The sequence below is a fragment of the Diplodia corticola genome (genome assembly GCF_001883845.1).
Source record: "Diplodia corticola strain CBS 112549 chromosome Unknown scaffold5, whole genome shotgun sequence".
NCBI classification, from domain to species: Eukaryota; Fungi; Ascomycota; class Dothideomycetes; order Botryosphaeriales; family Botryosphaeriaceae; genus Diplodia; species Diplodia corticola.
In genome coordinates, this window is record NW_017971484.1 from 702,204 (window position 1) to 725,027 (window position 22,824).

General features: G+C 58.4%; 4 protein-coding genes across 4 annotated transcripts; 3 read left to right on the top strand and 1 right to left on the bottom strand.

Moving 5' to 3' along the window:
* Positions 1-8,294: 8,294 nt before the first annotated feature.
* Positions 8,295-14,923, top strand: BKCO1_5000212 (polyketide synthase; the record flags this gene model as incomplete). The annotated part of the gene is made up of 3 exons (XM_020276804.1): positions 8,295-8,572; positions 8,621-14,816; positions 14,873-14,923. 3 exons carry the CDS (start codon positions 8,295-8,297, stop codon positions 14,921-14,923), a joined length of 6,525 nt encoding a protein of 2,174 aa, XP_020133969.1.
* Positions 14,924-16,071: 1,148 nt separating this feature from the next.
* Positions 16,072-16,972, top strand: BKCO1_5000213 (prefoldin subunit; the record flags this gene model as incomplete). Its single annotated transcript, XM_020276805.1, has 6 exons — positions 16,072-16,097; positions 16,153-16,275; positions 16,362-16,449; positions 16,514-16,633; positions 16,689-16,814; positions 16,868-16,972. The coding sequence occupies 6 exons, from the start codon at positions 16,072-16,074 to the stop codon at positions 16,970-16,972; spliced, it is 588 nt and encodes a 195-aa protein (XP_020133968.1).
* Positions 16,973-19,157: 2,185 nt separating this feature from the next.
* On the bottom strand, positions 19,158-20,995 carry BKCO1_5000214 (tat pathway signal sequence; the record flags this gene model as incomplete). The annotated part of the gene is made up of 3 exons (XM_020276806.1): positions 19,158-20,725; positions 20,781-20,828; positions 20,884-20,995. 3 exons carry the CDS (start codon positions 20,993-20,995, stop codon positions 19,158-19,160), a joined length of 1,728 nt encoding a protein of 575 aa, XP_020133975.1.
* Positions 20,996-21,265: 270 nt separating this feature from the next.
* BKCO1_5000215 (ring finger domain-containing protein) lies at positions 21,266-22,273 on the top strand (the record flags this gene model as incomplete). Its single annotated transcript, XM_020276807.1, has 1 exon — positions 21,266-22,273. The coding sequence occupies one exon, from the start codon at positions 21,266-21,268 to the stop codon at positions 22,271-22,273; it is 1,008 nt and encodes a 335-aa protein (XP_020133974.1).
* Between the last annotated feature and the right edge of the window lie 551 nt (positions 22,274-22,824).

Consider the following 22,824-nt stretch of genomic DNA (forward strand, 5'->3'; position numbering starts at 1 on the left):
CGCGGTGCCTCGCCAGCATCTCCGCTAGATATTCTCTCGTTCCATGTACTGGCTAACGGACATGGCAAGCACCCCGGCCCGTCGCAATAATGGACGCGTACCTAATAGACACACTCGGGCTCGGGCTTCACTCACCCCTCTGCCGCCAGTGGGAGAGGCGTTTTCTCCAGCAACGACCAGCACAGCTCGGTCAAAGTCTTCAAGACCGCTAAGTCCGGGATGCAGGTTGCGGCGTGTCCTGCCGTGAACGCAAAGCCAGACTCAGAATGGACACGACCCAGCTCATGCGGGTACGAGGCATGTCCAAGGCTCCCCTGCACCCGCTGCTCGTGCTCTACGCGGCGCATCCGAGCGGGCGGGATTGGAAACTAGAGGGCATTAGCAAGGGCGGAGCGGCACGCTTCTGAGCAAAGTCACATGTTTCTCGCAGATGCAGACTGCTGGATGACTCCTTCCGGGCTGCCGGGGGACGAACCAAGATCTAGCGGCTGCGCGCTGGGCGTACTGCGCTTGCTGTAGGGCGCTCAGTAAGCGTGCTCAGTAGCCAGCTGCATGGCGCCGGCATGGCAGTGTCCTGTCGCAAGACGCAGAGCGCGTGTCTGGCTGTACCTCTGCTTCTGGCCCGCGGAAAGGGCTTTCTTTTTCTTCGCGGCGTCTCGCCTCCCCACCATTGCGGCTAGGTGCTGAAGCAATGACGTCGTGACGGAGACCGCAAGCGGGGGGCTGGTGATGCTTGGACGCACTCGACATGGCAAGGGAGTCGCTGACACTGGCTGCGGGTGAAGGCCAGAAACGGTGCAGGCCGGGCACAAGACATAACTCCAAGGCATTCCCGCCCAGGACAGAGCCCAGAGGGCCTCGGGCTCCGGGCGGCGGGACTGAAGCGCAGGCGGCCGAACGAAGGGCGGCTCGGGTGGGATTGTTGATTGACACGGCAATAGTCAGAGGCTGGGTGCGCCGCAGGACTGACGACGGGAGCTAACAGTGGTGACAGAGGCCAGTCCGCGAAGTCCAGGTGGTGATGTCGACGGCAGGACCGCCCAGGCAGCGTCTTCGAATCGAGCGGCAGCCTGCCTTCTTCGCGCCAGCCAGAGGCCAGAGCGAGCCTTCGCGCCAGACACGCCCGCGCCAGCAGCGCACCGCGACCGACACCTGCCGAGCGCGCGCGCGCGCGTCCGTCCCATGCCGCTGCTGCGCCCGCACGACAGCATTGCGGTGTTGTTGCTGGAGTCGAGCAGCGCAGTGGGAAAAGCAGCCGAGGACGACGACGTCGACGTGGGACGCTACTTAGCCCGACCGTCAGCCGGGGGCGACGCTGTCGACGAGCCGCGGGCATCGCAACTCTGGCTCTCCATACCACTGATGGTGCCAGGGCCTCGCCATGCCGCCATGCCGCCGCTCCTTTTGGAATTGAGCATGTCTCATCATGCAAGCTCCGTCTAATCCCCTAGTTCCCCGCCGCCAGCTCAACAATCCCTCTTCTCAGCACTTGCTGCAGCCACTATTAATGTGCCTGGGGGAGGATCCTGCCAACGGGGCGGTAAGCCAGAGGAGCGGGAAAATTAGTGTGGCGGAGTGCTGACCGTCGATGGGCACGCGCCAGCGGAAGGCCGGTCATCGCGACTCCACATCTCCACGCTCCGCACTCCGTCTCCCATGGAACCCAAACCACCGCGTGGGCGCACGCCGACACAGCGACACACCGGCCACGGCCAGCCATCTCCTCCCCGTCCAATTCGGTCGCGCCAGCCGGGGCTTCCCAGATTTGCGAGAGCGGGAGATCGCGGCCGTATGCAAGATACGTTGCCGCCCGCGCCCAAGATGTCGCCGATCGGCGCACAATCGACGACGGGCTACCCGCAACGGTGCTTGGTTGTCGGATTGCTCCTTCTACTGGCCTGATACGCTGGCAGTCGCCGCCTGCTGTCCCTGCATCTTCCCACACTGCCTCCGATAAAAATGGCGCCGTGTCGACGGCCTCTCGTTCTTCGCCCATGGTCGTTCCTCCGCTGCCTTGGTGGTAAAATGACGCTTGACCCCGGCCTCGCGCATTCTTACTGTATCCGCCACCGCTATTCCAATTAACTTGAGACAGCCAGCCGCCCTAGTCACCCTAAAATTGGCTTTCCGGCAATACTGGCCCCACTGTTGCGGACTGCGGAACGACTTCGAATGCGAAATGTTTTCGGCCCACCGCCCGAGATGCAACACGCCCCATGCGTTACATCTAATGTAGAGCCCGCAGTAACTTTGAGTCCGGTGCTGAATCAATCATGTTAGCAACTCGATGTTGAGCCGGCCAGGATTCCTTCTGTGCCAAAGCCTAGCATAGGCACTCTGAGCCTTTTCACCGCTGCGTCTCTTTTCCCTCGCGGGGAACAGCTGGCGCTCTTCCAGTCTATCCATCTGCTTTGGCTACTAAGCATAGTTGCTAGGCCCGGGCATCTCTCAGTGAAATGACTCTTGTAACAGCGAAAGATACATCGTTCGTTGTTGACGTCACCCATATGCACGTCGCGGGACACAAGCGCTGCGGCTCTCTGAATATGTCGTAGAACCAACTGAGAATCCTGCTCTCCTGCCTTTGATGAGCCTCTCAGAGACTTGGAGTCGTGAACAATGTTGTGCGTAGCCTCATAGGTGGGTGTTGTGATTGGAAACCTGCTCCCACACCGGCCCTGTTCCCCAAGAGGCTAAAGGCTGGCCAGCTCTCCCACGCTTCCGCGGACAACCCTGTTAAGCACGGGAATGACGGAATCCCCGTCTTACCGGACAAAAACCAGCGGTAGTAGTGGAGGGGTACCACGCACGCCTGATGACTTCGCCTGCTTGTCTCTCGACGCCTTTTGAAAGCCTTTTCGGGCGTTTCGTGGGGCGCTCTCGGGAGTTCCTGAGGGGTTGCCGTGCTCCACACATTTTTCAGTCGAAAAAGTGCTTGTTCCGTTGGCGGACTTGTCCCAGCAGATGACTGGTTGATAAATCACCAGGGGATGCCGTTGCCTCGTGGAAGAGCGAGTTGGATAGCCAGTCTAGTGGAACCCAGCAGCACCAAGGATGACAGCGGGGACGACCGTCCAGGGTGACGCATTTGGCAATAGTGTCGGATGTCGCGCGGCGGAGCCGGTTAGCCAAGGGGCAGCGCACGCCAGCAAATGCTCCCTTGTACTAATCGGACCACGTCGACTTGCTTTTGTGGATCAACTTGAGTAATTAGGCAGCGGGCTGAACATACAGGTGGGCGTCTGCTTTGCTTTTCCTGCCAAGATTCCGCTGATCCTGTCCCGGGACAATTGCAAGCCGAAACGAGTAACGACGGCGTGTAAGCGAGTTACCGCCCACCTGGATCGACGGGCATCACGGTTAGTAGGTTTGTGCCTATAGCCAACGACGACGGAAGAAGTATGATGATGTGCTCAAGCATCGGCGTATTGACTCTTTCTGACTTGACTCGCAGTCATTGCAGCCTTGTTCTCCGTGAAGACTGGGCATCGTCAGTATACGCGTCTCAGTGATGCTGTATAAGCATATGCGGTGAGCCCCCTCAGCAAGACGAACCTCGAGTGTTCTACGACTGTAGTCTGATGGCAAATGAACTATCGGGACCGACTGAAGCTTGCGAGGAGAATCACGATTGAATAGGCTGGGGGCCGCTGGTTGGCTTCGATAGGTCATTTGTCGCCCGTTACCCGCATTTTCGGCCAACCTGTAGAGGCTCGACTTTCTTGACGTGGCTCAATCCGGATCCCCGACTCCGCAAACAAGTGTGACTGAAATGGCCTTGCTCGCACACCACACGAGGGGCTTGCCGCATCGTGCAGGAGCGGAAACTCCGGAAGTGACGATAACGCTGATTTTCGTGAACTTCCACGCTCAAGAACGGCCTGGCCCAACGGCACTAGAGTCGCGAAGGGCCAGGGGTAAAACTCATCATTCCGGAGCTCGTTGGCATGTGCGGGGACGGCTTTCAGTGTGCCTTACTGCAAGAGGAGGCACTACTTCCGTGAGGTGGAGTTGCCTTTCAGCTGCTGCAAGGTACCTTATGCCCCGATCCGCAGCCGCTCCTGGGAAGAACGAGCGGAATCTCCACTGAGATCAAGAGGAACCTCAAGAAGATCAACTTTGGAGTGGAACGGACTGTCGACAGTATTGCAAATTAGCTTTTAGAAGAATTTCAGTGCACGGCTTTAAGACACAGAGCGATGGAAGCGTGGGCGTTACTCATGGCGCAGGTGGTTTAGGCGATACTTTACTCCGTTTGTCCGCAAGCCCTCCATCAGCTGCAAGTAGTCCCTAACTCGTATCGCCAACAAGGGTTAGGTGGTGGCGGCCTTGCTGTGTGCCGCTACGAAACAAAAATATTACGTCCGCCTCACTAAGCAGGACCTGAGTGACTTTGGCGGGCCAATCCCTTTCATGATCGACGTGGTCAGCACAGCCCAACAGCGGAATTGATAACGATATGTACGGATGCCGTGGACTGATCTCATCGCCCGGAGTCCTGATGGGCTGAAGGTGTTTGCCATGTCAGAAACCCCTCGATGGTTCTTGTGGCGTAAATGGGCTGCTTCAACTGGCGGGCTCTTCCACCACACCATAGCCTCCGTCAGCTTGCTGCTATGCGACTGCGGACCTCGTGTGATCCCATGTTCTTATCGTCGAAACCGGAACGTTCCTGAGATTGGCGTTATTATGGAGCCGGTGAGTGTCCGAGACAGAAGAAACCGTTAGGTAGCCCTGGTGCAGGGCGAATCCTACGGCGCTCCAGCATGTCGGTGTGGCGTCTGCGCATTTACAGCAGGCAGGCAGGCACGCTAGCAAAGGCCGTCAGCTTCCGGGATCATGGCTCTGGTCACTTTCGGCCCGCTGTAGGTAAGCTGATTAGTGGTGTATTTCAGGAATGTGTTGCGATTTTCAGGCGCACTGGAAGCCTGTCTCAGCCCTTGCATAGCTACCGTAGAGTATGCCAGGGCCAGCACATTCTTGGGTCGATGCGAAAGCGAACGGTGTAGCCTGAGATTTCGGTGGCACAACTGTACAAATGCTCAGCATAGGCTGCCTCAATACTTCACGTGCGCTCAGCAACATTTACCGGCAGATTGATCGGCTCGGCTTTCATCCAGTGACACCAAACGTCTAGATGCTGTGATTCAGGATGAGGTCATTTCGAAAACGCAGCCATGCACCCACGGGATCCTGCCCACAAGGGGTAATTGAGTTTCACGGTCTTCGCAACGGCCGTGTCGGAGGCACGTCAGATCTCCGAGGCGGAGGGCTTTGGAGTCGTGTTACGTCCGGGCACGTGGAGGATTCAAACAACAGGCCGGAAGCAGGTGCATTCTGCCGTACACTGCCAAGGTCCGGTGGTCTTTGTGAGTTGGAGGTTGCCGAAACGTGGAGGGTCCAGTACAAAAATGCTGCATGTAGGTGCAGCTGTGCGGTCATCTGAAACGCATTGACTTCTTCGCAGAGGTAGTCCTACGGGGCAGCTGAGGTCCACACAGACACAACCTGCGGGGGAGTCGTGGAAGCCACGGCTCAGTTGGGATAAAGATCAGGTAATCAATATCGGGGAGTATTCTGCAAGTTCCACTGTCTGACTGGACTAACGTCAAAGTGGGCTGTGGCACGTCCCGCTAGCCAGCGGAATGGAGGGTACCGTGCGACACGTGAAAATAGAGGCATTGTCCCACGGTCCGGCAATGGGATACAGATACCAGGTTCTGGGCGAAGTATGATGGCAGAGGGAAAGCCGTAGCGCGTATCGGACGGAAGACGCCGCAGAGGTGTTCAGGCTTGCAAAAACGAGAGCTGCAGATGGCAATCCCGAGAGCAGCAATGCTCGAAGCCGAAAGTACGTGATGGCTCCAGAGGACCAGACTGCTGACAAACAAGCACGCAACGGATATTGAAGACCGGAATTTGGTCCGCGCTGCTCGGGATGCGCGATAAAGTCGCAGATCTCTCGACAGCGGCTAGCTGGACAGGGCCAGACGATAGCCGGCCAGAGATACGGAGGCCAGAATTGGAGGCTCATGGCCTTAATGGAGTCCGGCGGAGCGGCGACAGGCTGGTGCCTACAGATGCGGTCAGCTTGGCGCAAGCGGATACGCCGATCCGTCAGCGCTTGGGCCGCTGCCTGTTTCGGGCTTGGCCCACACAGCACGGAGGGGAATCTTCACGGCGGCCGGATGCTGTACCGCAGGCGCTTTTCCTGGGGGGCGGGGAGGGCCGGGACGGTGTCACTGGCGGTGTCGCGCGCGGCGGACGCTAAGCGAGTGCTGTCGAGGGCTGGCTGTCATCACGAGGCTGGCGGGGGTTGCAGCGAGGTGCGGCAGACGCGGTTTTGGTGGAGTGGAGGCTGTGAGGAGCATGCGGGACGGACAATGGGGTTCCGCCGCTCGCTAAGACTGCCGCATTGGGAGTGCGCTGGACAACAACACCGCTGATCGCCGGCCAACGCGCTGCTTCGCCGCCAGACTCGACTGCCTGCAAAGCCTCCCGCAACGCTGCTCGAAACGGACCGCGGGTGGCGACGAAACACTGGCTCCCGCGTGGGGACTAGTCCGGAGTCGCGCGCGACAGCTGGACCCTTCGTATTCGCCGTGCGGTCTAGAAACGGCCCTCCGTCTGCCTACTGCGTAGTCGCCCCGTCGCCCATGTCGCGCGCCCTGCTCCCCTTGGAGCGAGCGAGTCGGTCTGCGTCCTAACCCTCAAGCGGCCGGCTCTGGCTGCCAGCGCAACCGTTTCAGAGCGCGGGCGTGTGTCACTGCCAGCCCAGGGCCGCCGCAGCCCATATCGCGTTTATATGCTGCCGCATTGATCGCCATGGCGCGGGCTGCCGGCGCCCGGCTGTCTAGCGCGAGGGTTGTCGCAGCGATCACAGGCAGGCGCTGGAGACGCAGTCTGGAGAGGTGCGCTGGCGATCTCCCCAATGCCGGAGGATGGGCGGCCAGGGGTCGGGGTCTGAGGACTGCCAAACTGCAGGCCGGGATGGCTATGACGCCGTGAGCAGCCGTGCAGCCGCCGCCAGTGTCTCGCTTAATCCTGTGCTCCGCGCAAACCGCCCGCCAGCCTTCCGACATTCCCAGCCAGCGGCCCGGGGCTATGTCGATTCGGGCACCTCACCTCACCCATTCGGCGCGCATCCGCCCAAGCGACCAGCCCGCGACCAGCCCGCGACCAGCCCGCGACCAGCCTGCGACCAGCCTGCGGCTCTGGGCGGCCAGCGACTCCGCCGGGGCGCGCGCCGCGAGATCTCGCTCCATCCGCTCGAGGCCTCGACTCGACCTCCACCGCGTGGCTATCGCCGCAAGCCTTCCCGGCGCGGCGGATAGCCTGCGCCCTCCCGGCTGGTGCGCCTGCGGCCACCGCTGCACGAGCGTGCGCGACACGACCGCTAAATCGTCAGGCGCGGAGTAGGCTGCTGCCCTGCGACCGCCCCGTACCGCTCGCCGTCAGCCGTTGACGTCGCGGCGAGTGCCATTGCACGTGTGACGGCATGGCTCTGTGTACGAAAACACCGTCCTGCGAGGCAGCTTGGCGCCGCAAGCACATGAACCGCTCGACGGAGCTCGATCTTGGATATTGCCATGCATCCAATGCCTGCAAGAGCTGGGATGGAGCTGCAACCGAAGACTTCTGTCTGTTTTGGAACGCTGGCTGACAGCACAGACGGTGGGACGTTGTTAGGACCCGGGTTGAGGAGACCCGTACCCCCTGTCAATGTCCGAAAGGTCGTGACGGCAACTACACCTCCAGCCTCTACCAGTCTGATCTCAGGGTGCTAACAATAGTGACATTGCTTACCAGCAATGCACGCCACCATCCTAGCTTCGCACCAACCAGGTGGGTGCTGCGGCAGGCCTACCGTTCCTCACGTCAAGGTCCTGACTGTGCGTCTCCGGCATCCTTGATGCCACCGGCCGCCGGACAGACTAGTCGTGTCATCGCCACAGCTCACAGCCCAAGCTCGCCTCTTAGTGATCAAGATCAGGATTCACCCGCCGGCAGATATTAAACCCAAGGCCTCCCAATGCCCCATACTTAAGAACAAGCTCAAACGCCCTTGACTGGCTCCATAGACATCGAATCTCCATTTACTCCCCACTTTCGCCCTTAATACCCTCCACTGTAGAGGTCCAGTCTCTTCTTCCTATGACTGACTGATCAACCAACCTTCTTCTTCTATCCACTCGACGCTGCAGGGCTCGCTTCTACCAACCGCCAGGTCACCATCTAATACCGGGACTTCTTTTCCTCATCTCCGACCTAATCCCAATCCGAAGTCCATCACCATGAACGTCCTCATCTTTGGCGACCAGACTGCCGACCAGTACCCGCTTCTGCGGAAAGCCTCTCTCCGGAAAGACAATGCGCTGCTCACCACCCTGTTGGAGCGCGCAAGCGTCGCCCTCAGAAATGAGATCAAGCGCTTGCCTCGTTCGCAGCGCGATAGCATACCGGACTTTGGCTCCATCACCTCATTGGTCGAAGCCTACTACGAGAAGGGCTTGAAGATCCCCCCGATCGAGAGCTCTCTCGTTACTCTTGCGCAGCTCTCGCACTACCTGGGGTAGGGAACACCTCGCTCCCGCCATTGGCAATATACTGACTTTTCCAGGTACTTTGGCGAGAACCCTACCGAGCTTCCCTCTCTTGCGAACACACGCGCTCTTGGTCTCTGCACTGGTCTTCTCGCTGCCTCTGCTGTTGCATCAGCAAAGACGCTCAGTGACCTCCTGCCTCTTGCAGTCGAAGCCGTTCGCATTGCATTCAGGGCTGGCGCTGTCGTTGGAAATGCCAGGGATGTCTTGGAGCGCGTCCAAGAAGAGCCTCAAAGTTGGTCTACTATCGTGGCGGGTATTTCGGAAGAGTCAGCCAAGACGGCTCTTGCCGACTTCCACCAGGAGAAGGGCATCGCGCTGTCGAATCAGGCTTGGGTCAGCGCCGTCAGCGTGATGGCCATCACCATCAGCGGACCCCCGGCCATCACTCAGCGATTCTTCACTGAGACTGAGGCTGTGAAGGACAAGACGCGCGTGCCTATTCCGGTCTACGCACCATACCACGCCGCCCACCTCCACAGCCAGGCCGACATCGACAGCATTCTCGACAGCTCGGCGCGCGAGCTCCTCTCGCAGTATCGCCCGCAGTGCCTCGTCCACTCATCCGTGACTGGGCAGTGCCACAGCGCCACGTCTACACTGGAGCTGTTCCAGCTGGCGCTGAGCGAGATCCTGCAGGAACCCGTGCGGTGGGACCGGTTGCTGGAAGAGGTGGTGTCGCAAGTAACTGAGTTCAGCAAATCGGAGTGCTCGGTTACCGCCGTTGGTGCAACGAATGTTGCCAACAGCCTTGTGTCCGCGCTTAGGGCTGGCGGCCAGACCGCCATCACTGGCAGGGACCATTCGTCTTGGGCACGGCCCGTTGAGACCGGCACGGGCCGCACACAGAACGACAAGATCGCCATCGTCGGCATGTCGGGTAGGTTCCCTGGTGCTGCCACCGCCGAGAAGCTCTGGGAGCTGCTGGAGGCCGGCCTGGACGTCCACCGCGAGATCCCGGCCGACCGCTTCGATGCGAAGGCCCACTGCGATCCCTCTGGAAAGGGCAAGAACAAGAGCCACACGCCCTACGGCTGCTTCATCGACGAGCCCGGTCTTTTCGACCCTCGGTTCTTCAACATGTCTCCGCGTGAAGCCGCCCAGACTGATCCTATGGGCCGTCTGGCGCTGACAACCGCATACGAGGCTCTGGAAATGTCCGGATACGTGCCCAACCGCACCCCATCGACCAAGCTGCACCGCATTGGTACCTTCTACGGTCAGACTTCGGACGATTGGCGTGAGATTAATGCGTCTGAGAATGTGGACACCTACTTCATCACCGGTGGTGTCCGTGCGTTCGCTCCCGGACGCATTAATTATTATTTCAAGTTCTCTGGTCCGTCATACAGCATCGATACCGCCTGCTCTTCCAGTTTGGCGGCCATTCAGCTGGCCTGCACTTCGCTGTGGGCTGGTGACTGCGATACTGCGTGCGCTGGTGGCTTGAACGTGTTGACCAACCCGGACATTTTCGCCGGGTTGAGCAAGGGCCAGTTTCTCTCCAAGACGGGGTCTTGCAAGACCTACGACAACGACGCCGATGGGTACTGCCGTGGTGACGGCTGCGGCACCGTTGTCCTCAAGCGCTACGAGGACGCCATCGCCGACAAGGACAACATCCTGGGCTGCATCCTCGGCGCTGCGACCAACCACTCTGCCGAGGCTGTCTCCATCACTCACCCCCATGCCGGCGCCCAGGAGTTCCTCTACAAGAGAGTCCTTGCCAACGCTGGCGTCGATGCTCATGATGTGAGCTATGTTGAGATGCACGGCACGGGGACCCAGGCTGGCGACGGTATCGAGATGACTTCCGTCACCAACGTTTTCGCGCCCCGCCACCGCCAGCGCAAGCCCGACCAGACCCTCCACCTCGGCGCTGTCAAGGCTAACATTGGACACGGAGAGGCTGCGTCTGGCATCAACTCGCTGATCAAGGTCATGATGATGTTGAAGAAGAGTGCCATTCCAGCCAACGTCGGAATCAAGGGGGTCATGAACAAGACATTCCCCAAGGATCTGCTTCAGCGCAATGTCCACATTGAGCAGAAGCAAGTTGCTTGGCCGAGGAAGGGTGCGGAGCCAAGGAAGGTCTTCCTCAACAACTTCAGCGCTGCTGGCGGTAACACTGCCATCATCATGGAGGACGGCCCTCTGAAAGAGGCTCCGACGGTTCAGGACCCGCGTAGCTCGCACGTTGTGACTGTCTCGGCACGGTCTATTGCGTCGCTCAAGAGGAACATCCAGAACTTGATTGACTTCATCGGCGAGAACCCTGAAGCTACTCTGACCAGCTTGGCCTACACGACCTCCGCTCGCCGCATCCAGCACAACTACCGCGTGGCTGTCGCCGTCTCGGAGATTTCGAAGACCAAGGATGCTCTGCAGGCTCAGCTCAAGGACTCCTACAGTCCCATCGCCATGGTGGCCACCAACACCGCCTTCGCTTTCACCGGCCAGGGCTCTCAGTACACTGCTCTCGCACAGAAGCTATACCACGACCTGCCCTCGTTCAAGGCTGACATCGACCAGCTGGACAGCCTTGCCCGCATCCAGGGACTGCCATCGTTCATCCCTCTGCTGGATGGTACCGAAGTCACCACGCTTTCTCCCGTGGTCGTCCAACTTGGCATGTCTTGCATTCAGGTTGCTTTGGCCCGCATGTGGGGCGCTTGGGGTGTCAAGCCCTCTGCTGTCATCGGCCACAGTCTTGGGGAGTACGCTGCTCTGCATGTTGCGGGCGTTCTCTCTGCTGCAGACATGGTCCTCCTCGTCGGCCGCAGGGCGCAGCTCCTTGTTGCTGATTGTACCGAGTACACTCACGGCATGCTTGCTGTCAAGGGCAGTGCCGAGTCCATCTCCAATGTTCTTGGTGCCAAGATGACGGAGATTGCTTGCATGAACGGGCCAGAAGAGACCGTCCTTTGTGGCACAACCGAAGTCGTCGATGCTGCCAACGAAGCGCTCGGTGCCCAAGGTTTCAAGGCCACGAAGCTGAAGGTCCCCTTCGCCTTCCACTCCGCTCAGGTCGAGCCCATTCTTGAGTCCTTCAAGGCTGTAGCATCCGCTGTCACCTTCCACAAGCCTACTGTCCCCATCCTGTCGCCACTTACGGGTGAAATCATCCGCGAGAGTGGCACTATTGGGCCCGAGTATCTTGCAAGGCATGCCCGCGAGACCGTCAACTTCTGGTCTGCGCTCTCCACTGGCGAGGACGAGAAGGTCTTCGACGAGAAGACGGTGTGGCTCGAGATTGGTGCGCACCCGGTTTGTTCCGGTATGGTCAAGTCCTCGCTCAATGGCACACCGATCACCGCATCCTCCCTCCGCAGGAACGAGGATCCATGGAAGACTTTGACCACCAGCCTGTGCACTCTCTACACTGCAGGTGTTCCCATCGACTTCAACGAGTACCACCGCGAGTTCAACGATGCTCAGGATCTTTTGACTCTGCCGACATACAGCTTCGACAACAAGCGTTACTGGCTCGACTACCACAACAACTGGACCCTCACGAAGGGAGAGGCTCCTGCTGCCATCGAGGCACCAAAGTCTGCTGCCCCGATCAAGTCCAAGTTCTCGACCACATCCTGCCAGCGCATAGTCAAGGAGGAGCTCCATGCCAACTCCGGAACGGTCGTCTTCGAGTCTGATCTCACGGAGCCTACGCTTCACAAGTGTGTCACCGGCCACTTGGTCAATGAAGCTCCTCTGTGCCCGTCGTCTCTGTATGCCGATATGGGCATGACTGCCGCGGATTACCTCTACAAGCAACTGCGCCCTGGTGCAGCTCCTGTCGGTTACAATTTCTGCAAGATGGAGGTTCCCAAGCCTTTGATCGCCAAACTTCCCCCTCCTCCTGAGGGTCAGTTGATCCGGATCGTCGCTGAGGCTGATCTGGAGCAGAATGAGGTCTCGGTCAAGTTCATCAGTGTCACTCCCGAGGGCAAGACCATCCAGGAGCATGCCACTGGCTGTGTCATCTACGAGGATCTCGATGCTTGGAAAGAGGAATGGCAGCGCACTTCATTCATGGTCCAGACTCAGATCGACATCCTCCAGGAGAAGCTTCAGACCGGACGCGCGCACAAGGTGCTCCGTGGCATGGCCTACAAGCTGTTCAAGGCCCTGGTTGATTATGCTCCTGCATACAGGGCGATGGAAGAGGTTATCCTAGACGGCAAGACGACCGAGGCTACTGCTTCCCTCCAATTCCCAACGAAGCCCGAGGATGGAAACTTCTTCATGGCTCCTTACTGGATTGACGGCTGCTGCCACATCTCCGGATTTATTGTCAACGCCTCTGACCTCGTTGACTCGGAGAACAGTGTGTACATCTCCCACGGTTGGAAATCCGTCAAGTTCTCCAAGCAGCTCTCGCCCGACAAGAAGTATCGCAACTACGTCCGCATGCAGCCCGCCCCTGGAAACATCTCTCAGGGTGATGTCTACATCTTCGACGGCGATGAGGTTGTCGGCCTTGTCACCGGCCTCAAGTTCCAGAACATCCCTCGCCGGGCACTGAACGTCATGCTCCCCCCTCCGAAGAAGGCTGGTGCTGGAAACGCGAGGCCTGCCATTGCAGCTGCTCCTGCGAAGGCCCCGGCTTCTGTTGCTCCCAAGTCTGCTTCCAAGTCTGTGTCCAAGTCTGTCGTCGAGACCAAGACCAAGAAGACTGTCAAGGTTGCTTCACCCAAGTCGTCAGGCAATGTTATTACCAGCCGCGTCATGAAGATCATTGCCGAGGAGTGTGAGCTTGACATGTCCGAGCTTGTCGATGAAGCCGCCTTCGAGAACATGGGTGTCGATTCTTTGATGTCTCTCACCATATCCGCCAAGTTCCGCGAAGACCTAGATCTCGACATCTCCTCGACGCTCTTCACCGACTACCCTACGGTCGGTCAGATGAAGAAGTTCTTCGCGCAGTACGACGGGGGTGCTCCGCTTGTCGAGTCGGAGGACTCGACAGAGTCGGAAGCGTCTGACCCTCGCACTCCCGAAGATGATGACTCGGACACCGATCCCAGTTCCGCCCCGAGCTCCGCCCCGAGCGTGAGCGGCAAGGACGAGTACGTCGAGGTGAAGGTCAAGGAGACTCGTGAAGTCACTAGCGAGGTCAGTTTGGCTCGCCAGATCATCTCGGATGAGATGGGGGTGCCGACTTCTGAGATCGGAGACCAAGCCGACCTATCCGAGCTTGGCATGGACTCCCTTATGAGTCTTACCATCCTCGGTGCGCTGCGTGAGCAGACTGGAGTGGATCTTCCGTCGACCTTCCTGGTGACCAATGCCACCATCGAGGACGTTGAAAACGCCCTCGGCATGAGGCCCAAGACCCAAGAGAAGGTCAAGACCGAGACCACGGTCGAGCAGAGGACTGCGCCGAAGCCCAAGCCCAAGCCGACCAAGGCGCCGCAGCTTTCGGAGGTGAACAAGAAGCTGAGCTCGACCATTGACGTGTCCAAGCTTCCGCCCGCCAACTCGGTCCTGCTCCAGGGAAATGCTAAGATCGCGACGAAGAAGCTCTTCTTCTTGCCTGACGGGTCTGGCTCTGCGACGTCGTACATCTCCATTCCCAATCTCTCGCCCGACCTCGCCGTGTACGGCTTGAACTGCCCGTTCATGAAGTGCCCGGAGAAGTTTGATTGCGGCATTGAGGCAGTCAGCAGACTCTATCTCAACGAGATGAAGCGCCGCCAGCCCGAGGGTCCATACTACATCGGTGGTTGGTCTGCGGGAGGTGTCATTGCCTACGAGGTCTGCCAGCAGCTCCTCGCCGATGGTGACAAGGTCGAGAGGCTCCTCTTGCTCGACTCGCCGTGTCCCGTCAGGCTCGACCCGCTTCCCGCGCGTCTCCACCACTTCTTCGATTCGATCGGACTGCTTGGAACAGGCAAGCCCGGAGGCACTCCCGGCTGGCTCCTGCCTCACTTCGCGGCTTCGATCAAGGCGCTGAAGGAGTATGAGCCTGTCCCGATGCCTCAAGACAAGGCACCCGAGACGTATGCCATCTGGTGCACAGATGGAGTTTGCCCCAACCCCGACGACCCCCGCCCGCCGCCCGGTGAGGAGGAGGATCCGGCACCGATGACATGGCTCCTGAACAACCGAACCGAGTTTGATGACAACGGTTGGGGCCAGATCATCCCCAAGGACAGGATGAAGTTTGGCGTCATGGGTGGCAACCACTTCACGATGATGAAGGATCCTTATGTAAGTTGAACCTTGACTAGTATTCACAGATGGCAAAGACTAATATTATTCTGTAGGCCGACAAGCTTGGCGAGTTGATCAGAGAAGGCATGAGTCTGGAGCTATAGAAATTGGCGGTGCTTTTTTGTCGTTGACGCGAGCAAAGTGTTCTTTAGAGTTCTGATCCTGCTTGAGTGGCATACGGAGTTTGGCGCACGCATAGTTTTCTCCGGGCTGATGACCTGATGATTGTCTTCGATGTTTTGGAGTAAGGGGATTGGTTCGTATAGATGGTTTTTGGGCACCTGGGCAGGCAAATTGTGCGAGATGAGAATTTTCCATCTCCTCCCTCTCTTTTTTCTTCTTTCGATCCAACAATATTAGCATACGCAGCTTTCACATTCCATTACTACTGTAAATAATGACAAAAAAAATTCAACCCGTAAAGAAAAGAGATCGAGCCATGGATCCTGACATGTGTTCATCGCATCAGCCCCCCCTGTGAAGAGCAGTGGAAACCGGCACGGGAGAAGGCAGGAGTTAGTTGCGTGGGAACCTTGCTACTGTCACATGTTTTGTGGCACGACGCGTCTCTGGGCTGGATGGGGCAAATGAACGACATCGATTCGTGTTTCGGACTTCCTCCTCACCGGAGTCCGATGGTCAAAGGTCATGAGTGGCCGACTGTCTCGGGAGGAGGGGCTGGGAGGTGCGGGCTGGCGTGGCAGCGACGTCAGGCAGCAGCGTGCGCGTCGACCATGGGATGCGCGTGGCGCTGGTCACCGCCGTCTGCTTCCTGGTGATGCACGCGTGCCGTCTCCAACCACGGGCGCGTGCGCGGCTTGCATCTACTTTTGGAATGGCGATGGAGTGCTGCGGCACGGCGCAGCAGGAACTGGGGGGAGGGGAGGGGTGAGAGCTGCGCACGGCCTCGGAGAGGCGGGGAGTGGGATGATGTGCGACGGCGATGCGTAAGCGGAGGCGGCGATGGGAGCGAAAAAGCGCAGGGCAGGTGGCAGCAGGGCGTGGCGCTGGTGGTCGGTAGGGCTGATGCAAGGCTGATGATGAGAGGCCAAGGGTTGGGGTGAGACGGTGATCTGCGCCTGGCGGGGCTGGAGGCACCCGTCAGCGGCACAGCGGCACAGCGGCTGCCGGTCTTGGCCCGCCGCTGCCCGCCGCCCCGCCCGCCCGCCGCCCTCGACCGTGACGGCTGCTTTGCCCGAGAAGCGCTGCTGCGGAAAAGCGACCACCGCCGCCGCCCCTCGCCCACGCAGCCATGGCCACGCCCGCCCCGGGAGCAAGGTACCTCCCGCCCCTCTGCTGAGATGCCATGCACCCCCGGCTGACACGTCCGCAGCAAAGATGCTCCCACCAACCCGCGAGGCATTCCCTATGCGCCCTTCGTCGACAAGGTCGAGGACTATGCCACCACCCGCGCTGACGTTGAGCCGACCCTCAAGAGCTTCCAGGAGATGATCTCGTGCGTCCCCGCCCCTCCCTTCTTCCTGCGCCCTGCGCCCTGCGCCCTGCGCCCTGGCTCGCACTCACAAGCATGGCCTGTGGCAGCAAGTACCAGTTCATGCAGGTCAACACCGAGCGCCGCGCCGCTGGCCTGAAGGACAAGATCCCCGACATCCAGAAGACGCTGGACACGGTGCGCTTCTTGAAGACGAAGAAGGTCCGCTCGCCCCATCAAGCGCTACGACAAGTGTGCCCAGGCTAAGGTCAACCGCGTTCAGCCCGGATCCGACCCCATTGAGACGACGTTCGAGCTCAACGACACGCTCTACGCGAAGGCCCAGATTCCGCCTACCGAAGAGGTCTATCTATGGCTTGGGGTATGTGCATGTGGCCAGTAGAAGGAATAACGGTAATGTTGACCGTCGGTCGCAGGCGAACGTCATGCTGGCGTACCCCATCCCAGAGGCCGAGGACTTGCTTGACAACAAGCTCAAGACGGCGCAGGTCAGCCTCTCAAACTGCGAGGAGGATTTGGATTTCCTGCGCGAGCAGATCACGGTGCGTATCTACCCCTCTGGCCTACACTAGCGGGGCTGACTGATTCTCTGCAGACGTTGGAGGTCGCTACCGCTCGTGTGTACAACTGGGATGTTGCCCAGCGCCGCAAAGAGAGGCTCGAGGCCGAGGAAGCCGAGGGCAAAAAGTCAAAGGACTGAAAGCGTGTCGAGACGGGATTGGCCAGGAGGCCATCGTCCCAGCTACACCATCATCTCCAGTGTTATCTGAGCTACGCTACAGATGATACGCGGGTGCTCCCCGTTAAGCAAGCTGCGCAAGATTACCTTCAGTCAGAGGAAAATAGTACGAGGGTTTCGTGTAAATAATGCCACATGACCCCGAGAAAAACGAGACGAATGCAAAAGTACCCCACCGTTCATCAGCTATCCCCCCCTTGCTTGGTCCCCTGCATCAAGGCCTCTTTGGACGCTGGGATGTCTGGTTTTCGCTCACCACAGTAGCGTCAGAACTGCCGATGCCGATGGGAGACTTGATGTGCCCTTGGGCCCAGCACGCTACGTGGCGTCAAGCTTTAGCCCGATGTACTACACCATCTCCACTCTATACCCGCCCGACTGTTTGCGCAATCGCAAGACTTACCCGCATAGGCCAAGGCCACGGCACATGCGTTTTCGCCATTGATCCAAGACGACCCACTTTTCCCATCCGCCCATCAACCCTAGGAACTTCTTTCCGGGAAGGAGATCCCCTCCATGGCACGTATGTACATACGCGCCCTCGGCAAACAGGGAAGATATTTCCCCGGTTGTGGCTTTCTCTGTACCCTTCCTCTGAAACAGGGGCTTCGGCACCGCACTTGTTTTCTTTTTTCTCTCTACCCACGGGTCATCCCTGCACCCAATGCAGCAGTGCTTCCGTTCACACTCCTCCACACTCCTCCCCCCCATGTCTATTCAGAACCGCATGCAATATTGGCCGCCAGGTGTCAGCAAAGAAGCTCGAGCAGTGGGTCTATCGATGACAAGCCTCCCCCGGAGAACTTGTGAATGGCGCTTAACGGAACCTGGGGGGGCCCGGCTGGGATATGGTTGCTTCTCGTTCGTGTTTCCCTTCGTTGCCCGTTTTCGCGCGGCCCTCTCTCTTTCTTATGGCTATCGGCATCGCTCCTTGTCGAGAAGAGGTCAGTGCTGCTTGGAAATCCGACTCTGGCGTGCTGGCCGATCTTTGCCTTTCCCTTCTCGGCGGGCCGGCGGAGGCGCTCGATGAAGGTCTTTGCGGTAGATAGTAGTACTCGAGGCCACTTTTGAGGTTGGCTGAGGGAAGTAGCCCTGGATCGTATCTGATTTTGGTGTGTGGGCGACGGTGCTGGGGAAAGTAATTGAGACAGCCTAGTCCAAAGGTGTTTAGGAGGGGAGACAGTGGTTATAGTAGTGTTTACAGGCATCTCCTGAGTTGAAAACTTAATGTGAGCGGGATTGTACTATGTTGGCTTGAGTCAAGCCATGGGTGTTTCTACAAAATGAAAGAAAAATAAAAGGCAAGAAAGAAATAAAGGACGCTTGTATTGTTACATGCTGCAATCCTCGCTGGTCTTACGCTTTTCGAGTTGGTAGAACTCTTGATGCGTACTTTATCAGCGCATTCGTGATCCTCATCCGCGTGGCAATTTTCGAACCCTTTGATTATTCAGTATCTACCATTCTGTGGAGCCCCTGGTAGATTCCATCGTTTTCATAGCAGTTTCCAATGTCCCATGTTCCAGGATTAGGCGGCCCCGATTTCATTCATGATCTCAACGCTACAGAACTACGGTGATCACTCCGGGCCGCTCGTTGGTGTTTATGTTTGGATAACCCCACAGTGTATTTCCCAAACACGATCTTCATAATGATCATCCACTTCATCGACGGTGAGTTGGTGCCAACCACACAGATCGCACGGTGGTTCATCGCCGCTGACAGCGGCTTCCACCTTTGTTCAGATATCTCAAGATGGGTCTCTCCAGTCCTTGTCGCGTCGTCATTGCTACCCACGGAAATTCGGATTCATGGTCGCAGGTAGCCAAGCAGCTAAATCGACGCTTTCCGGGGCAATGGCGATGAGCAGAAATGGCTGTGCCTGCTAATGGTTGGGCTGTTTTGTCTTTCACAAGCTTCTATCTTACACTTCATGCGATTTCGGAAAATGACACCGCTGTCCTTTCATAACACGCTGTAGCTGGTATCCGCGCATCCGACCACCCGCTCCGAGAACCCCCCGGGAAACTCACGCCTAAGGAAAGATCAAGCCTTTGAAGTTGAACCGAGAACCTGACGCCATATATGCCTCGAAACCGCCAGTCTACTGGTATGCTTCTCTCAGCCGCGTTCTAGAGGAACGCAACTAGTAGGGATAGCCTCCATCATCGTAGCCGACCCCGCCCGGTCCCTTATCGCTCATGTCGTCAAGACTTTTGTAGTGGCTTTGACCGGGACGAGCTCTGCCACCTCTGCCGACATTATAGCCTCCACGACCGCCCCTTCCACCACGACCACCATAGGGACCACCCCGACCCCTGCCTTGATAACCGCCACGAAATTGCTGGGACCCGTTTCCAGGAGGTCGCTTGTTTTCGTCGCGATTGTAGGCGGCGTATGCAGATTGAGTGTGTTGACCTCCGGAATGGTTGTAGTTATTGTACGCAGCAGGCTGGGAAGGCGGTTGCGGACGAGGGCCATTGCCCAAAGCCGGGAAAGCGTTTTTGTCTTGGGTGTCGGGCGCTATGCCATCATCGCGCGGTCTGGCGCGCTTGCGATTCCCTGGGAAATACGACTCGTACTCGCTTTCGCCGCGGCGTTCGTCTTCCAGTCTTAAGAGAACCTTCTCGCCAACAGTGCTGTCAAACTCCAATGCCCTATCATCCGACACAGGTTGCCAGTTCTGGATGCGGCCAGCATCCACTGGCTTCGCACCACGGCCCAAGGCGAGCACGATGGTGGGCGTAGGATTCTCCGTGTAAATTCGAGAGTTGGCAGGAACGGGGGCCACGCGGGCAGCCCACAATCGGTTTTCAAAGAGTGCAAAGCCGTTGACACGCCAACGCTGGACCTTGCCAATACCACCAACCTTATCGAGAATGCTCTTTGGCGCAGGACGAGGGGTAATCAAGATACTGTTGGCCAGAATTCGGACGTCCCCGTCGGGCTTGTTCGGTATGCCGTCAAGAAGAGCAGCAGTGAGCTGCTCCGTGACGGGAGGTTCGAGCAGATATCCAGTGAAGAAAACGGTCCGCTTGATTTGATATGGCTTTATGCCATTCGGTGCCTGACGGGATTTGACCAGGGTATTATGCGCGTTGATTAAACGTTGAACTTCGGCCACCTCGGTGACGGGATTGAGCGATGTTGTGTTTTCAGCAACCTGGATGACCTCTGCCGTAATGGTCTTACGTGCAACAGGCGAATCTGGGGAGAGCAGAGTCTTGTTGAAAGTGGTAAAGAAGTCGCGAAAGGCTTTGGTGTGCTTGGGCCGGTCCTCATAGACGCGAATTTCGTCAGCATCCTTGTACGTGTGGACGAGGTCCCCGAGGAACTCCTGCTTGAACGCCATAGTGCTTGCGAACTTTTGGTTTAGCGGACCAACGGCAGGCTTGAGGCAAACCATATCGAAGTCCAACTTCTTGGCCTTCAGAATGCGCTTGATCAGGTCGGCAAAGGGCGCCTCTGAACGGCCGGTTAGTAGGACGGTAAGAGCGTCCTTCTGTTCCATGGAGAGCTCGACCAGGGTGGCGATCTGCTCGTTCCACCACCCTTCCCAAGCCCTCGGCTCCTCCTTCTCTACGCCGTCGCCCGTAGCGGCCAGGATGCTGGCGTCGTGCCACCACCCGCCATTCACGAAGACATCAGGCGACTGAAGCTGGCCGATGGTCGGGCCATTCCACACTTGCTTATTCGGGAGGGGGCTCGCAAAGACTAGCAGAAGTAAGAAACCGCGGGGGAGCGCGCGCGCCACAAAGGAAGGACGTACGGGTGTTGTCGAAGTCGTAGACGTGGATGCTCTTGATTTGCTGAACGCCTGGACGGCTGTTAGTGGCAGCTCGGCTGAAGCGAGAATGGGCGGCGTATCGTACTGGGCAGCTCTTTGTCCTGGCAAGACCATCGCTTCAGCATCGTGACGGTGTGGGTGCTGGCTGGGCCGGTGATGGCGCTGTTTGCAAGGCCATTGGGAACGGGTTGCAACATGCTGAGTCGGCGGCGCAGTCCTGGCGAGGATTTGCGGGCGAGGCGGAGCATCCACAAGAGAGGCGGCGACAGAGTGTGGAGAGGACGGAGCGGACGAGTTCAGCGGGGCATGGCGGGGGGTGAGGCTGGGGAAATGGAAGACGCAGGTCTGGCGGCGGCCAAAATCGCAACCGTAAACCGCGCCGGCGCGCGCGCGTCATCGTCACTTCCGCACTCGCCTCCGCCCCTCCGCCTCCTCCGCCCAAACAACCTCCATCTGGCCCACCGTGCATGGACACGCTCCCAGCGCCCCCTCAGACCATCAGCTCGCAACCGGCCGCGGTCCAGCAAAAGGGCAAGGCAAAGGATGTCGCGCCCGAGAGCTGCGTCATTTGCCTCGATGCCATCTCCGAGCGCGCCATAACCGTTCCCTGCAACCACTGCAGCTTCGACTTCCTGTGTCTTGCCAGCTGGCTTCAACAACGCTCCACTTGTCCGCTTTGCAAGGCCGATGTCTCCCAAGTCCAGTATGACTGGCGCTCGCCCGAGGACTTCAAGACCTACAACGTCCAGTCAACCGCGCCCGCCGCCTCCGCAGCCCGTAGCCATGCTCGGCCATTCGTCCCGCGCCGCAACAGACGGCGTCCTCCTCGCCGCAGTCCATCTCCAAGTCCGGACATAGCCCTGATACGCCGTCGCCATGTCTATCGCAACGAGCTCTTCTCCATGCACGTTGGCACCAATCGCATCTCCCGTTATGCCAACTTCACCCCCCACATGGTCGCCGCTTCTCCAGATCTGCAGTCCCGTGCCCGCGCTTTCATCCGCAGGGAGCTTCGAGTCTTCAGCTTCCTCTACCCCGAGGCTGCCGATGACTCGGAAACCGCAAGCCGTCGTGTCGGGAACGCCGAGTTCCTCCTTGAGTATATGCTGGCCATACTGAAGAAGATGGATATCAAGGGCCCAACCGGTCAGGCAGAGGATATGCTGCAGGAGTTTATCGGCAGAAACCACGCTCGGCTTTTCCTACATGAGCTGGGCGCTTGGTTGCGGAGTCCTTACACGAGGCTCGAGGACTGGGACAGGCATGTCCAGTACCGCGAACCCTTGCCCACATGCATAGAAGATACTGAAGATCGGCGCAACACGCCAGCGACGGCTAAGCCGCCCTCGGAAGGTACCCATGCAGGTCCGTCACGGCCATATTCCCGAGCGCGATCCTATCGGTCGTCACCGTATCAGCGCCGGGGCGCTGCATCCCCGCAAGATGGGAATTTTCGTCGATATGATCCCGACTGAGATGAGCTTGCTTGATGTCTGTTAAACAAAGCTCCACGCCAACAGACCTTGCGGGACCGAACTGGTGCAAGTGGAAAGATAAGGTTGGAAAGCGGCTAGAGCATGCTGCCACCACCGCAATATCCCTGTCACTTGCGACTTCAAGCGGTTCATTAGCTTGATGTATGCGCTGCTAAGAACGTTGCTGCTGGCTCTTACTGCCGTGGTTGCTCTTCTGCAAGCCCCCCATATCGTGGCCTTATCGCCGCATACACCTTTGAGGAATGCACGGAGCTTGTCTGGAAGAGGAAGAGACTCGCACAACGATTAACCGTGCGCCTCTATGGAAACTTTGGAGGACGTCGATACTTTCCACTCCCTTGGAAAACGATCAAATCACCTGGGTTCTGGCGATGTGGAGTTTCAATAGAATTCTCGATGGTTTCTGGGGTAGACCAGCCTGTAGGCTATCAAGATCATATTGGGGGCAGATATTGAACGAACAATCGAACAACTGATGCCTATGAATCAATGTGGCGAGGCTGCATTGGCCGCTGTCTCTTCTATACAAA